General features: G+C 39.2%; 1 protein-coding gene across 2 annotated transcripts in view; it reads left to right on the top strand.

The window, feature by feature from the left end:
* The window catches only part of FUS5 (Proteasome component (PCI) domain protein), a 90,833-nt gene that overhangs the window by 33,745 nt on the left and 40,179 nt on the right, over positions 1-16,909 (top strand). For both annotated transcript variants that reach the window (XM_089414524.1, XM_089414521.1), the window contains exons 3-4: positions 3,869-3,957; positions 4,129-4,218. In XM_089414524.1, the coding sequence (XP_089270650.1) occupies positions 3,869-3,957; positions 4,129-4,218 (179 nt within the window). The remainder of the gene's footprint in view (positions 1-3,868; positions 3,958-4,128; positions 4,219-16,909) is intronic.

The raw sequence follows: 16,909 nt of genomic DNA, 5'->3' as shown, positions 1-16,909 counted from the left end.
AAATTTGTTAAAGAAACTAATCATTCATGATTTTTTGGAAAAAGTCCCGATTTAATCCTGACCTTTTCGATTTAATCCCGACTTTTTCAACTGGGAAAAATCGGCAAAAAATTGGCCAGCCAAAAAAATCGCATTTTGGGGATTTAATCCCTATTTTTTCCCGACTTTTTCCACACTGCTTTCAACTACTGAGGCTGAATATATGACAACCACTCATGTAAGAAAGGAAGCAATTTGGTTGCAGAGATTGTGTTCAAGTATGGGGTTGGTACAATGAGCTATAATGATAGATTGTGACAACCAAAGTGCATTTTTCTTGGCAAAGAACCCTGCTTATCATTCAAAGACAAAGCACATTGATGTTCAATATCACTTTGTGAGGGATATGGTTGAAGATAAAAAGGTGTTGTTGGTGAAGGTGGACACTCTGAAGAAGGTTGCAGATGCATTGACAAAGTTTGTGAGCACTTAGAAGTTTTCTTGGTGTAGAGAAACAATGGGCATGACAGCCCTGGACCAATGACTAAGCTCTCTTGTGACCCTAAGTGTGGAAAGAAAACAAGAAGTGGGAAAATGTTGGGTGTGTGTTATATTCTTTCCACGCGTCATGGGGTCCAGAGCAGTGCCCCCGAAATTTTTTATTTTTATTTTATGCAGACCCAATAATAGTTGGGCGGACCCAAGGATGGGGCAGGGGCAAACTCAAAGATGGTGGGTGGACCTACCTTGGTTTTCGCACATGGTTTTTGACCATGGTTTTTGAGCACGGTGGTTTTTGCCCATGGTATTTGTAAATCCAGTTAAGCGAACTACGGTTATGTTCTAATCCAGGGTTAATGGATTGGGGTTTATGAATGCTTTGACATGTATATATATGTATTGTAACATTGAAAGGAATATAGTGAAAATCAATTTGGTATTCCCAGTTTTGGGATCTAGAGGAAAATCCCTGTGTATATTTGTCTTATGTTCTCGCCATTTTATATTTTCTTGTTTTAAAAATTTGTTTGCAGGTAATTTCTGTACAGGGTTAAAACCTTCAAATCATTGTTGCTCTAGCTTGAGCACACTTCCTTGTTGAATCACTGCATTGGATAACTTGATTTGCCAAGGTAACTAACTCACTCTCCCTCTTGTTTGATGTGTCTATCTCCATCCCATCAATTTGCTCATATAATCTTGCTGGAGCTTCAACAATCATGATTAGATCCACATCAACAACTAAGATCATCTTAGTCTCGATTTGTGTGAGTCTCTAGAGCATTCTCAACTTTTCTTAATTAATTCGTATTAATTAACCAATTTTGCTAAGCTAGGCTTAGGAAAAATTTAAATGATGGCTAATTAATTTAATTAAGGCATTTCGCAAGCTTGTCTCATGAAACAATTTTTAGGGTTTTAGAGATCTTGTGTTAGCCTCTTTTACGCAAATCGAGACTAGAACACCTATCCAATGCTACAAAAACAAGCACTGCCCTCGACTTGATTGAGCTTGAGCTCCTCTTGAGTGAAATCACTCCATAGGCATTCCCAATTTGGAAGCTTATCTCGTCTAGTTATTCCTTGAATGAAAGTTCGCCATTCCTTGGTGAACCCGTTTATAGCCATCCACACTAGCTCACTGTCTTCTGGTTTTCTTTTGTTGCTGCAAGCTCATCTCGGACTCCCTGAATCCTAGTGAGATAAGAGGTTACATTTCTCACCCTTTTGCATCTTTGTGACCCTTAGCTTCTCCTTGAGAATCATTTTACGATTCTCAAATGGATCCTGGTATAGCTTCACAATGACATCCCACATGTCCTTTGCCGTATTTTTATTTGCACTATGTGGAACTATATGATCTCGAACTCCATCGAGGATCATCCTCTTCGCCTTGGGCATATCATTTTTGTACTCATGGAATTGGATAGGATTTGCGGGTACAACTATAACAACTGACATGAACTCCTTCAGGCCCAACTCATCCAATAGAAAGAGCATCCTGGCCTTCTAGACACCAAAGTTGGAAGCTCCGTCAAGCTTATCCTAATCTCCGAGACTTGCTGTGGCCATTTCAACGAAAATTAAGAATTGGAAATCTTCTCCTCCTGTTTGGCTTTCTCCCAAATCTGAGGTCTTCTGTGGTGATCGATTCTGTTCACTGCTCTGATACCATGTAGAAAATCCACGAAATTCTGCAATTGCTTATATGAACAATCTGAAATATTATTTCTTTTCATATAGAAACATAATTTCTCTGCTTATTTTGCAGCAGAATGGGGACAAAATTAAATGCACAATCATACAATTCAACAACACAATTTTTCTAGGGAAACCAATTGGGAAAACCCTGTACTTGCTTGAGAATTTTATTGAAGAAGAATGAGCAATAGATCTCTTACAATACAATATAGTTTCAATAAAGAATACAATGATCTCCTTGCTTGAACTAAGCTTGAAACACCTGCAAGACCCCTTATCCTTATGCCTTCTTGCCTTGCCTAGATGAGCTCCAAAATCCTTGCGCAAATCCTAGGAAATAAGCCCCTATTTCCTAGCGCATGGGCTGCTCCTATTTCTTAGGAATTAGCCCCTATTTCCTAGTGCATTCCCAAGGCAATTCTTCCTCTATCAAATCTCGCACACAAGCTCCTTCTTGTTCTTGTCACTCTTACAAGCTCACACACAATACTTGTGCTCAAGAAGAATGATTACAATTGTGCCTTCGCTCTTCCTTATAAGCAATTCGAATGGCTAAATCTGGCAAGTCAATATTTTAGGAATCGAACTGGTGATTGAGTTGTTAACTGAGTTGAAGTGGCTCATGCAACTCGTCCTAAGTCTCGATCTAGAATTAGAGACTTGTCACTCATCCTTTTCCAAGTTAACTCGCACTAGAAGACAATGAACTCGGCCTTCCACTTTTGCACATTAGTTAAATGCTTCATAAGTCGTCCTAAATTTTAGGAACTCGTCCTAATTTGCTTCATAACTCATCCTAACTTTTAGGAACTCATCCTAAATTATAGGAAATCATCCTAATTTGTAGGGACTTGTCCTAAACCTTAGGAATTTGTCCTAACTTATAGGAATTAGCTCCTAACTTATAGGAATTCAAGCATGGTAAGGAAGAACCTGTTGAGGTCCCTTTGATTAAGGCACAAATCAAGGAACCCTTTCTCGCTATCATTTTCAACAAAAGGTTACATGCCTTCTCAATCTTTATGGGCATAAACATCTACTGTCTTTTTTCTAACAAAAGATTGAGTTTTTTTCTAACAAAAGATTAAGTTTCTTTCAAGGCTAATTACTGAGGTGAAGGTTATTTCTGGGAGAGTTTCAGGATTTTTGGTGCTAGAATTTTAGGGCTAAAAAATGGGGTTCTTTTCAGACAGTGTTAAAAACGTTACCTAGTTGATGTGCTGGTGAGTCAAATTCTGACCCATGAGCCTTGCCAATTCATGGGTTGGTGAGTTTGACTCATGAGCTCATTGAAAAACTCAGCGGGTCCCTTTATAAAACTCAAACAGCAAGATTTTCCTGAGTTTTGGCATACTCGAAGTTGAACTCTTACTCTTTGGCCATGTTGAGTTTTTCCCTGAGCCAAGATTTTGAACATTGGTTCAATTGGCTGTATTTAATAGTATTTAAAGGATTTTGTTTCTATTCTATGTATGGCTCCAATATTTCATGGTTTTAACAGTCATCCTATGGTGCTTATTTTGTAGGTTTCATATCTTGTCTTGATATTGATCTTATTAGGCACCATCTTTGTCATCTCTCTGGCGCTTTTGACTCTGTTTTCAGCTTTGGATTTCATTTTTATACAATGATGAGTTAGGGAAAAATAAGTTAAATCCTTAACCTTCCAGGCCTCATTTTTCAACAGGTAATGCTGCTCATCTTCCATCATTAGAAGCTGACCAAGTGCTCAAATTGAAGCAGCTAACAGTGTTAACATTGGCAGAAACTGCAAAGGTAGTTGCATGAAGAATACTTTTTAGTATTAGAGGCCTATGGTTCATTCCTTTCAGGTTAGGTATAACCCTCTAGGGGCTTGCTGATTATGTTCGTGCGGTTGTAGAATACCGTAGAATGGCAAATGGAGTGTCTGAAGAAATTGTGTTTGATGGCAAACTGTTTTGTCAGGTGTTACCTTATGATCTCTTGATGCAACAACTAGATGTTTCAAATGTTCGTGAGCTTGAAGACTTTCTTATCAATGAGTGCATGTACTCGGTAAGTTGAATATTATACTGCCTGTGTTGTATGTGCTGGATAACTAAAGGAAGAAGGGAGGACTGCGGTCAAGAATCCCCTTCGAGAATATAAATATTTAGGGATAAAATCTCCCAGTAGCCTTTAATTTCTTAAAATTTTTGTTTTGCTATGTTTTAGGAATTTATTAGTCAGAATGAAATACTCAGATAACAACAGGGATGATCTGGTTGTACCATTGTATAATATACTGATTACTATCCTTCACCTGGAAGCCTTTTTCAAAGATTTCAATATTAAATGCTCAAAATGAAGGAAAACAGTACCATTAACATTTTCATTAAATTTTCCAGGAGACTAGACAATTAAAATTTCTATTGTACTACTAAGAGGCTTAAGTTGGTTTTGCCATAGAGTAGAAACTCAAGTTTCTTGTTGATCTTTTTGTGTTCTTGCGGTCATGTTGATTTATTGTATAAGCTATGTCAGACAAATCTGCCAGATGTAGGGATTTATTTGTTACTAATATTTTGTCTCAGATATGCATGTGATACTCCTAGATACATTAAACTCAGTTTCATATCTTTATTACCCGATATCCAAGAAACTGGATTCATGTGTTAGAGCCTGTGTGTCCCAAATCTGTGTGTCTAATGAGTGGATTTGTGGACAAGCAGGCACTGCATGTCTGACATGTGCCCTGTGTTGGATGCATGTTGCAGATGTGTTGGTCACTTAGGTCCCCATGTATCTAATCATTGCTGACAGCAAGAGGCCCAAAAAATTTAAAAATTTAAAAAATGTGTGCATGTTTGTTGTGATGTGTTAAAAAAACGTCTCTTGATGTCTCAAAAATGTTTCCAGAGGTGTGTTTTACGTAGTTCTCTGTTTTAAGTGTTCAAACTCTGCATCTTATGTCTGTATTCTATATCTGTAATTTTAATATATTTTTTAAAAGTTCTATATTTATATTTACATATCTCCCATGTCCTTTTTTGGATGTGTGCTTTGCAAAGTTAAATGAATTTGTTATATTGAAAAGGTACGAAAATCCATTCTACTGGAATCCTTTTTAGAACTCTAAAAAATAAACTGACATCTCTCTTTACACAAAGAGGATAGAAATAATGAGTTGAAGGACATGCAAACCCATCATTCCTGTCTTTTAGAGCTAAGGATTACCAAATAGGCTTTGTTCCAATGTATACAGCTACAGAAAAGATCATGAAATTACTTCCCTATATAAGAAAAAGAGTTATCCTGTATTGCAATTCCAAGATATTGTATAAGAATTTCTTTCTTGTGACTGGATAGGTATGCCATCTATTAGACTAGGTTTTGCCAGAGTATGTTTGCTAACCAGTCCTTGAAACAAAAACTGTGATACAAGCACCCTACGTTCAAAAGCACAGGAAGTCTGCCAAATGGTATTATTCCTTTTCAACCATTGTTCCTCATTACCCATGGTCAGCCACCTGGAGTTTTATTTCCTTTTATTTGCTTGGGACTGATATGATTAGTAAGAAATAAGAATCAAAACAAAGGATAGACTTACCATTGGGCTAAATACAATCTTCACATCTCAGCTGATCCCGTTAGTAGCAGCTTAAAATCTGTCCAAATTGTTTACATAAAAATGATTTTGCAGGTAGATGCTTTTTACTTTAGTGTCAACCTCTTGGAAATGACACTTGATGAGAACCAATCATGATGTTCTGTAGTCTGCAAATCTTCCCATTTGCTGCTATCTTGCTTATAGAAGGACACTACTAGAAGCTTGCATCTTTTTCTCCTTATTTAGCATATCCTCTATTACTGCTTTCAAATATTTGAGCATTTTCTATTTACCAAAAGCTGCCCTCAAGGGGATACAAGCCAGGGTTCTTCAATTGCTTATGTTACAGCCTTAATTAAAGTCAAATCAAATTGTCAGAGATATTCGACAACACTATCTATGTGATAATGTTCTTATTTCCTGCTAACAGCTTCAAGTTTCCATCTGGTACCTCTGCACTTTTAAGCTAGGAGTCATCATGCCTTAATATATGTGACCTCCATCATAGATTGAAATCGGTCAAAGTAAACCCTGAAATCCAAGTATTTTTCACCTGGAACATACTTGTAGTGCAGTTGAAGCAAAGAAAGTTGGTCAATGCACAGATTTCAAAACACAGTGAATGAGTAATAATATCAGCAGTGGAAAATACACCAAAGCAGAGTACGTATGTCATCTTTTAATAAAAGCATCCTATAAGAATCATTTGAGAGGAGGCACTGTCCTTATTATGACTGATAGTGCAGAATATTCAGGAAGGCAATCATGAAGGAATGCATATACCACGTATGAATCACCATCATAAAATAAGTGAACTATCTTGAAAAGGAAAAGAGTGGGTGTATATATATCAGAAAATCTATTAGATAATATAAAGATGAAAAAGAACAAAACCCCTTACCAAATGCAAAGCAAAAGATATTGTAGGATATAAAGTAGGATATTGTAAGATGTTCTTCAAATATCAAACAATCATTACAATCCATGTAGGTTATTAAGGTGCAGTTATATGATATATTACTCAAGAAAAGATATTGGTGTTATAGATTGGCAGACTTAACAAGCATACCTCTGCTTTGCATAGATTGTATGGTCCTGCAAGCTCATCATACCAGTAATACCAACATACAATCAACAATGCCTTATAAACGATCACTAAATGAAAGCTTTAGAGATGCCCAAAAATCAAAGACCAGATAGATGATGTGATCGCAAGAGATAAGGATTGAATAGAACCACCAGCAAGCTCTAAATCAGCATAAACCATAAGCACATCATGCAAAGAAGAGAAGATAAATCCATGAACAAGAGAAACACACCATATGGCAATTGTAGGTTAAGCAATGCAAAAAAAGCTAAAGAATCAATCAATGTGCATTCTGAATCAATATGATGAGATGATGCACATGAGAGCTTGAGTTGTGTATTTATCAATGTTCCACCAAGACTCCGGTGCGGGGAGACGCGGGTGCGGGGAGACGCACAGGGGGGACGTGTGGGAGTACCCTCAAATTTTAGGGAAATTTCGGGGGTGCGGGGAGTCGTCGAGGTATATATATATATATATATATATATATATATATATATATATAATTCAAGTTGATATTCATTGTTCATTGTTCAATAATGAAAGCATAAAAATATTAAATAGACAATTGAAATTTGAGTCATTGATCCATCCTCATCATTCATTTTAATACATACATCATTCATATGACATACTCAAGTGACAAGTCTCATTATTGAATTAATTATTATTCATACATACCATGAGATTCGAAAAACAAAAATAAAAATCAATAATAAAATATTCAAATACATTGATCGATAACTCATTCAAATCAGCATTGCATGGAAATGGAAATGACTTTGGGTTGAAATGAAGTGAGCTTTTAACTTTAAGTTTTGCCTTTCATGTCTTTTAGGTTTAGGCTTTTAAGTTTTAGTTATTTAGTTTTAATTTTAATTTTTTTTTTAGACTTTTAAGTTTTAGTTATTTAGTTTTAATTTTAGTTAAAAAAAAATTAATGGTTTTGATTTTTGAATTTTGAATTTTGAATTTTTTTATTTTTAAGTCTTATTAGACAAATTTAAAGGGGGACGCCCAGGGGCACCCTTTTTGGGGAGTCTAGACTCCCACACTGAAGGGGGACGCCCAGAAGCACCCTTTTTGGGGAGTCTAGACTCCCACACTAAAGGGGGACGCCCAGAAGCACCCTTTTTGGGGAGTCGTGGGGAGTCGAGACTCCCACACTGGGGAAACGCACCCCCTTGCGTCTCCCCAAGACTCCCCAAAAAGGGTGCGTGGGGAAACGCACCCCCAAGAGACTCCCCGTCCCGGGTGCGTGGGGTGCGAGGGGTGCGCGCACCCAACCCTGGGGGACGCGTCCCCGTGGAACACTGGTATTTATGCACTACTCAAATGAGACACCCCTTAAAGAAGGGGTTGTAGGCCCACAAAACAAGGGCACACACCCCAAATGGATGACTAAGCCAACCTAATCAAATATATAAATTACAATAAGGAGGGCACTTAGGCATAAATGAGTCAAATGACTGCAGTGAAGATTACCATCATTCCAACACCCCCTTAATCTTAGCATGGGGACATGAGGAAGGATGATAAGGTATAGGAGGAGTGGGCATACCCAGCACAAAAGGGGTACAACTGTAGCTGAAAATATAAAGGAGAGTGGGTATGAGATGATCCAACTCAAATACAAGTGTGTATGGATGTATGAACTATGAAGACCCAACTGTCATCATAGAACTGCCCAACTTCTGGAAATGTCACCATCGAATAGCTCAAGCTCATCACCTGGAGACTGATTTGGCCATTTGATGAAGAAGTGCTGAAAAATTGCATAAATACAAGAGAGGAAAGTGAGCGTGCATGCCCAACTCAGTGTAAAATCAATGATAGCTGTAAGAAGAGAGTGTAGGGGAGGGTGGGAACTTGGAAGACATATCCTTGCCATACTGTGCACCTATTTGGAAAGTGGTGCTACTGAATTGCTCATTTAATGATGGGGTGCTAGAAGAAACAATGTGTATAGAGATGGAGAATGTAGCCATTGATCTACCCAAAAGTTGGAAAACCCTGTCATTAACTATCTTATCCAATGCAGGAGGGTGGAAATACATATCCCTACCATACTGCTCATCTATTAGGAGAGCGGTGCTATTGAGTTTCCCATCTAAAATAAGTGTCGAAATCTTGGATATGAATGATGAAATCGACCATCAATCATCTGCTCTTTTTGCTGGAAACAATGTCACTGATCGTCTCATCCAATGAAAGATGGTGAGAAGATATAGCCCTGCCATGTTGTGCATACATCGGGAGAGTGGTATTGAACAATCTATTTGAAGGGGTATCAAAAGAAATATTTTGTAATAGAATAGAATAGAAGTACCCACCTTAAATAAGATCAGCTATAGCTAAAGTGGAAATAAGAAGATCTAACTCCATATATCTAAAAGAGCTTGAATATGGCGGAACAAGCTCAAATACAACAGGTGTGTGGTTTTGTGGATACTTCACAGAGGTGTGTTGATTTATGGTAGCATCGGATGTGCTCTAAGTCTCAAAATTTGCAGGGAGGCTTGGACACACCTATTCCACAATACCCAGAAATCATTTTGGGAAATTCTACCTGGAGACAATTTTATTAAAATAATTAATTAATTTTAATGGGACCCTAAGTCTAAACTTAGGAAATTAAAATAATTAAAGGGTATTAATCTAACTGTGGTTGAAACTTCTAGAAAAAGACGAAGATCAAGTCCAAATGATTTGAGCCATTGGTTAGAATCTAATCTGGGTCGTTGGTTCTCAACTGAAAGATTATAAGGACTTCGATGGGCATTTGGAAAATACACTAGGCAGATACTCAGTTACCTGAGTAAAATCGATTTTCTCACTGGTCGAAGTTCGACAAGAGAAAATTGATTCAGAGGAAGAGTTGCAGGTGAGGAGGAGAGAGAGGGTAGTAGCATCAGTTGGGAGTGCAAGAGTAGAAGACGCGGAGCATAGAAGGGACAATGCAAAGGCTATGATGCAGAGGGACAACACAGAGGATTACACTGGGACTCCACTGTCCTCACGCAGAAGCTGATGCAGTGAGACACAGAGGGGGTAGCAGGTCCTCTCCTGGATCAGAATCTCGCTGGGAAGTGTGAGAGAATTGTCAATAAAATTCTCACAGAGATTCCTCTTCTATTATGCTGGTTGTATCTTGTACATGAGATTTTTGCTGAAGATTAATAAAGAAACTCTCATCTGTTGCACCGGTTTTCCCGCATTGGGTTTTTCCGGGAACAATTGTCCAAAAATATCTGTCATTGTGATTATACTTGTGCTAGTATTTTTTCTTGCATTTACTTTCCACATTATTTTAATTGTGAAGACTGCAGTAGAATTTGTTTCGATATTTGCTGTAGAAACACTGTGAATAACTTATTTTTGAATTAATAAGTAGAAGAAATAATATAAGTCACTGCAGTTGGATTTCTATCAAGAAATTTTCACATGGTATCAGAGCACAAATTGTAAGCAGAAGAGCTTAGAAGTAGAGAGGAAAAGGATTTCGAATTTACTGCAAATACAACACTTCGAAACCCCAAAGCAACGAAGTTTGAAGTCCAAGGAGGACGAAGTTTTGAGGAGAAATCGATTTCTCTAAGTGAGTTGACAGAGAAATTCAATCTCCAGGTCAAAGCTTACCATAGGCAGAAGGGAGCAACGTATTTTTCCTTGCAGAGCAGATCTTCAGCTGGGACGCAGATATTTTGCAGCAGTTGCGGGGGTAGAAAAGCGTCAGAAATCAATAGGAAAATAACACAAAGAAGGATGGAAAATCAAGATGTCTCTGAATTATCTACGAGATTAGAAGAAAAAATTGTATGCTTGACAAGTTCAGCATCAACAGATGTTTTGTACATTGATAGTGGGGCTCCAACCCATATGACTGGAGTACGAGAATATTTCTCGAGTTATCGAGAAGAGCAAATGGACTTCCAGATTACTATGGGAAATAGAACGAAGTGTACTTCAGTAGGGAGAGGCACCATAGCATTTCAGATGGAAGCAGGAACCAACATTCGAGCCACTAATGTTTTGCATGTGCTCGGGTTAGGAATGAATTTGATTTCAATGTCCCAGTTACAGGACAAGGGATATGATGTATATATGTCAAACATCCAAGTTGGAAGAAGAAGAGACAAATTGGAGCTCGAAGCAACAAACTGTATGGGTTGTAGCTCGAGTCTCCAATGGCACTAATAGGCAACAATCTTAATGGTGAAAAAGAACTGAATGAGCTATGTCACAGGCGAATGAGACACTTACACCATGGAGCACTGAGGATGTTCAGAGAGGCTGTTACAGGAGTTCCAGTGCTTAGCACTGAGCATGATGATATATGCAGAGGATGCGTACTAGGGAAGTACGTAAAGTAGCTTTTTCTTGGAGTAAAAATAGAGCAGAGGGTGTATTAGGATTGATACACTTAGATATTTGTGGTCCAATGTCCACAAGAGCTCTTAGTGGTGGCGAATACTTCGTCACTTTTATTGATGACCACTCTAGAAAAACCTGGATCTATTTCTTAAAGACCAAGGATGAGGTCTTTGATCGGTTCAGAGAGTTTAAGGCTCTCGTTGAGAACATGACAGGGAGAAAGATAGAGGTATTGCATTCAGATAATGGTGAAGAATATACAGACAAAGAATTCACAAACTTATGCGCAAAAGAGGGCATCAAAAGAGAATGGACAACTCCATATATTTCGGAGTAGAATGGAGTAGTAGAGCATAAGAATAAAACTATTGTTGGGGCGGCAAACGCTATGTTGTATGATCAAGATTTGCCTAGATTCTTATGGGCAGAAGCTTGCAACACAACGGTGTATATCCAAAATAGAACTCATCACAGAGCTTTGGGGAAGAAAATGTCCGAAGGTTTCTTCACAGGGAAGAAGCTAGAAGTCAGTCATCTCAGAATATTCAAAAGTGTGGCGTACTGTCACATTCCAGACGAGAAGCGTAGTAAACTGGATCAGATTGCAAAAAAGGGGTAACTTGTAGGATATAGTGAGACCTTAAAGGCATACAAAATCTACATTCCTAGTAGCAGGAAGATTGTAGTAAGACAGGATGCGAAGCTCATGGAGGATAGAGCTTTCAAGAAATCCCAAGAGATGCCAACGGAAGATCAGTCAGTAGAAGTTCCTTTATTCTAGCAGTAGCAGGGGCAGCAAGGAGGACAAGCAAGAGGACAGACACCTGGAACTAGCACAGTGACCAGTACCAGTATTAACTCAGAAGAATGAAATCCAAGTAGTTCTCAACAGGTGGAACAACAAGAATAGGAGGGGGATTTGATTGAGCCTCCCACCACCAGTGGCAGAACCAGTAGTGAAGTACGACAAACATTGAGGGATGCAGAGGAGTTTGTCGGAGCTCCTAGAACCGAGAAGAGGTAGCATAGACAGCCTGACAGGTACCAAGCCTTGGTACCACAGGTTGAAGAACCCTTTAGCTTTTGTAGTTGTTCAACACCAAGTATGGGTGGATGCCATGGTAGAAGAGTATAGTTCTATCATGACGAATGATGTCTGGGAAGTGGTACCTTGGCCAGAGAATAGATCAATTGTAGGATCAAGATGGATCTACAAAATCAAGTATGCTGTAGATGGTAGTATAGAGAAGTACAAGGCTTGGTTCATAGCAAAGGGGTGTGCAAAAAACGAAGGAATAGACTATGAATAGACCTTCGCCCAATAGCTAGATATACCTCTATTAGAACCGTTATATCCCTAGCAGCTCAAATGGGATGGGAGATTCACCAGATGGATGTCAAGACAACATTCTTGAACGAGGTGATAGAAGAAGAGGTGTATATAGAACAACCCGAAGACTTCAAAACTTATTGGAAGAGAACTCATGTATGTAGGTTAAAGAAAGACCTGTATGGGCTCAAGCACCCAAAGCATGGTATGGTTGGGATTGATCGTTACTTGCAGCAGTTGGGATTCGTCAAGATTGATGCTTGATCCCAATCTCTACTATCTAATGGTGGAGAATGAGCCATTTATTCTGGTATTATATGTGGATGACTTGTTTCTAACAGTGTCGTCTAGGCTCATAAAGGATTGCAAGAAGAATCTTGAAGCAGAATTCGACATGAAGGATATGGGGTTGATGCATTATTTTCTAGGGTTGGAAGTGTGGCAGAATGATGGTGAGATCTCCCTTGAACAAGGAATATATGCTATAGAGATTTAGAATGCAAGATTGTCGGCCCATGGCTACACTAATGATCACCAACCAGAAGAAAATAAATGCATCAGGGGACAAGGAGGTGGACCCCACCTTGTACAGACAACTCATTGGGTCGCTCATGTATCTGGTCAACACTAGGCCAAACATTTGCTTTGTTGTCAACACCCTTAGTCAGTTCATGGTGGAACTGAAAAGGGTGCATTGGGCAGCAACTAGGCACTTTCTTAGATATGTGCATGGAACAATCAGATATGGGTTGAAATACACCCGAGAAGATGAAGTCAGATTAAATGGATTCACAGATGCAGATTGGGCAGGTAGTTCAGTAGACCGGAAAAGTACCTTCGGGTATTGCTTTAGTGTTGGATTAGGAATGATTTCTTGGTGCAGTAGGAAGCAGAAGTCAGTAGCTCGAAGCTCAACAGACGCAGAATATATGGCGGCCAACACAACTGCGTGCGAAGCTATATGGCTTAGAAAATTGCTTGTGAGTTTGTTCAGAAAAAGAATGGACACGATCAATTTTTTTTGCGATAATCAGAGTTGTATCAAACTCTCTGAGAATCTAGTATTTCATGATCGGTCGAGACACATTGATATCGGATGTCACTTTATCAGAGACTGTGTTCAGCGTGGGGCAATACAGTTGTAGTATGTCTCCATAGGAAATCAGGTAGCAAACGTACTCACAAAAGCTCCAGGAAGAGCTAAGTTCATCCAGTTCAAGGAGCAAATGGGTATGGTAGAGAATCTGATTCAGTGGCAGAAACAGATGGTTTCTCAGTTACAGTAGCAAAAAGTTGTAGTGTTGGCAGTGGCAGGGTCAACAACTGTACAGATGCAACATTTGTGCAGTGGTTGGTGGGCAGTGATGTCGGACATCAACAATGCAGAGGGAGATCTTACATAACAGGGTGACGCTTCAACAGGGTGCATTACTGGACCACACTCCTCGCTAAGAGGGGGTGTTGATTTCTGGTAGCATCGGATGTGCTCTAAGTCTCAAAATTTGCAGGGAGGCTTGGACACATGTATTCCATAATACCCATAAATCGTTTTAGGAAATTCTACCTGGAGACAATTTTATTAAAATAATTAACTATTTTTAATGGGACCTTAAGTCTAAACTTGGGAAATTAAAATAATTAAAGGGTATTAATCTAACTATGGGTGAAACTTCTAGAAGAAGATGGAGAACTGGTCCAAATGATCTGAGCCATTGATTAGAATCTAATCTGGGACGTGGGTTCTCAACTGGAGGATTATAAGGACTTCAATGGGCATTTGGAAAACACACCAGGAATATACTCAGTTACCCAAGTAAAATCGATTTTCTCACTAGTCGAAGTTCGGCAAGAGGAAATTGATTCAAAGGGAGAGTTGCAGGTGAGGATGAGAGAGAGGGTAGCAACGTCATTTGGGAGTGCAAGGGCAGAAGACACAGAGTAGAGAAGGGATAACGCAGAGGCTGTGACATAGAGGGACAATGCAGAGGATGACGTTGGGACTGCGCAGTACTCACGCAGAAGCTGGCGTAGTGAGACACAAAGGGGGCAACAAGTCCTCTCCTTGATCAGAATCTCTCCGGGAAGTGTGAGAGAATTGTTAGTAAAATTCTCACAGAGATTCCTCTTCTATTATGTTGGTTGTATCTTGTACATGAGATTTTTGCTGAAGATTAATAAGGAAACCTTCATTTGCTGCACCAATTTTCTCGCATTGGGTTTTTTTGTGGATAATTGTCCAAAAATAACTGTCATTGTGATTATACTTGTGCTAGTATTTTTCCTTGCATTTACTTTCCGCAGTATTTAATTGTGAAGGCTGCAGTAGAATTTATTTTGATATTTGCCGTAGAAACATTGTGAATAACTTATTTATGAATTAATAAGTAGAAGAAATAATATTAGTCACTGCAGTTGGATTTCTATCTAGAACTTTTCACAAGGTGCACCTCATAGAGTGAAGCTCACAAGGAAGCTTGAATTATAAGATGCAATTGGGTTTATAAATACCCAACTCACAAAGAATGGTCACCACTAACACAAGGCCAACAAGAGAAAGCATCAGATAACAGCTTCTCATCATAATATTGAATGTATACCTTTTGAAAATACCATAGCACCTATACCAATATGGTTCTAGAATTGAGCAAAGGGGATCTCTGCCAAAGATTTGAAAGTAGTAGTCATTGAAGTGTGTTGCATATAAGATGTCTGAAAGGATAAATATCAATTTAAAGGACAAAGATCCACTCAGTCAAGTTGTTCCATCGAAATAAGTTGAATCATTCGTAGAATCGTTATTGAAATAGAGTGGGATAGATCTGAATGACCCTTAAGTGGAAACTGCATCAAAGGAGCTGATAGGGGCTTGTTAGAGTGGCTTATGAATCATCGTCAGAAGATGAGTAGGCCTTGTGTCACTAATTGCCCATACTCAATATAATAGTCTCTATCCTTGAAATCTAAAGAATATCTCCAAAAAAGGTGCAGTTAATGCAAAATCCAACCTGTTCAGAAAAGAGAAGTCTCTATGAATGATACGAACTTAAATAGGAACGCTACAACTTACAGATATAATCATAAACACAGAGATGCAGTGGAAAAACATTTCATTTCATTAATAGAAAAACACTGAACTATGCTTACAAACAGAATTGAAATAAGATAGCTCGGGCGATGGTAGCTTATCTCTGAGAAGAGATGTGGCGGCTACATGCCTCTGAACTGAGTTACAATGAGGCTCAAGGGCCTTTTTATTATTGAACACTAAGAGAAAACCCTAAACAACCAAAACCCTAACTCGAGGAGATGTAACACCAAGAGTTTATGGGCCCTGTTGGGGTTAGTTGGGCAGCGAACTTCCCGGGGTTGTAACTTGGTCATATTATCTCCGTTTGACGTGTATGGTACCTTGTTGGAAAGATCTTTCCGAGGACTACAATTGTCGATGCGATTGCCATGTGATTGCAACAACAATCGCTAGAGGAATTTTGCCAAAAAAACATCGTTTAGGGGCCTCAAAACGGCTCTGGAAGTTTAGGACCGTAAAACTGCGAAAAATATTAAATTGTGCTACAATTAGGGAAATTGAAAAACTGAAAGAAACAATGGTGAGGGTCCAAGTGGAATAGGCGGGTGGCCACCAATATCCACTTGGATCAGTCCTCCCTCCTTAGGAAGCAATGGTCCCCATTGCGTTGAGTTCCTCCATGAGATGAGGAAACTTCTGCTGAACTTGGTCCCTAGTGAGCCATTTGCCTTGGTGAAGGAGTTGGCCTACTTTGACAACTCGATATAGTTGTATCCTTTATTGCCGAGTGTTCTTGATCTATGTGTCCATGATCTAATCAGTTGTGGCCTGTTCCATGCAGTCCGGGTTGAGCTCTGTTGGTGTGAGCTGTTTTGTAATGTCAGATGTGTCCAACAATGGTGGAAAGTATGGCTGAAGGCGATCTACATTGAACACTGGGTGCAGACCAAGGAACGGTGGGATGCTGAGCTTGAAGGCATTGTCACCGACGACCTTGGTGATGGTGTATGGCCCATATTAGAGCGGGCGAACCTTGCGGTGGGGTCCAGCAAGGTGCTGCTTCTGCAAATGTAGCCAAACTTTGTCGCTCATCTGAAACTTGTGTGACACTCGATGTTGATCATGGCGTTGCTTGTACTTAGCATTAGCTCTGTCCAATATATCATGGACCTGTTGGTGGATGTGTTGAATGCGCTCAATGAAACTGTTAGCCATTTTAACTTCGCACTGCATGTGAGCCGAATCTACCAGAGTGGCTGCAAATGGTATGGCCACATCAATGGGGCATAATGGCTGAAATCCCAGCCCTACCTAAAAGGGGATGTGGCCTGTTGCGCT

The sequence above is a fragment of the Pinus tabuliformis genome, chromosome 6 (assembly GCF_031772625.1).
Source record: "Pinus tabuliformis cultivar Carrire ecotype Pingquan chromosome 6, CPIR1, whole genome shotgun sequence".
NCBI lineage: Eukaryota > Viridiplantae > Streptophyta > Pinopsida > Pinales > Pinaceae > Pinus > Pinus tabuliformis.
This window is presented reverse-complemented; position numbering and strand designations above follow the sequence as displayed.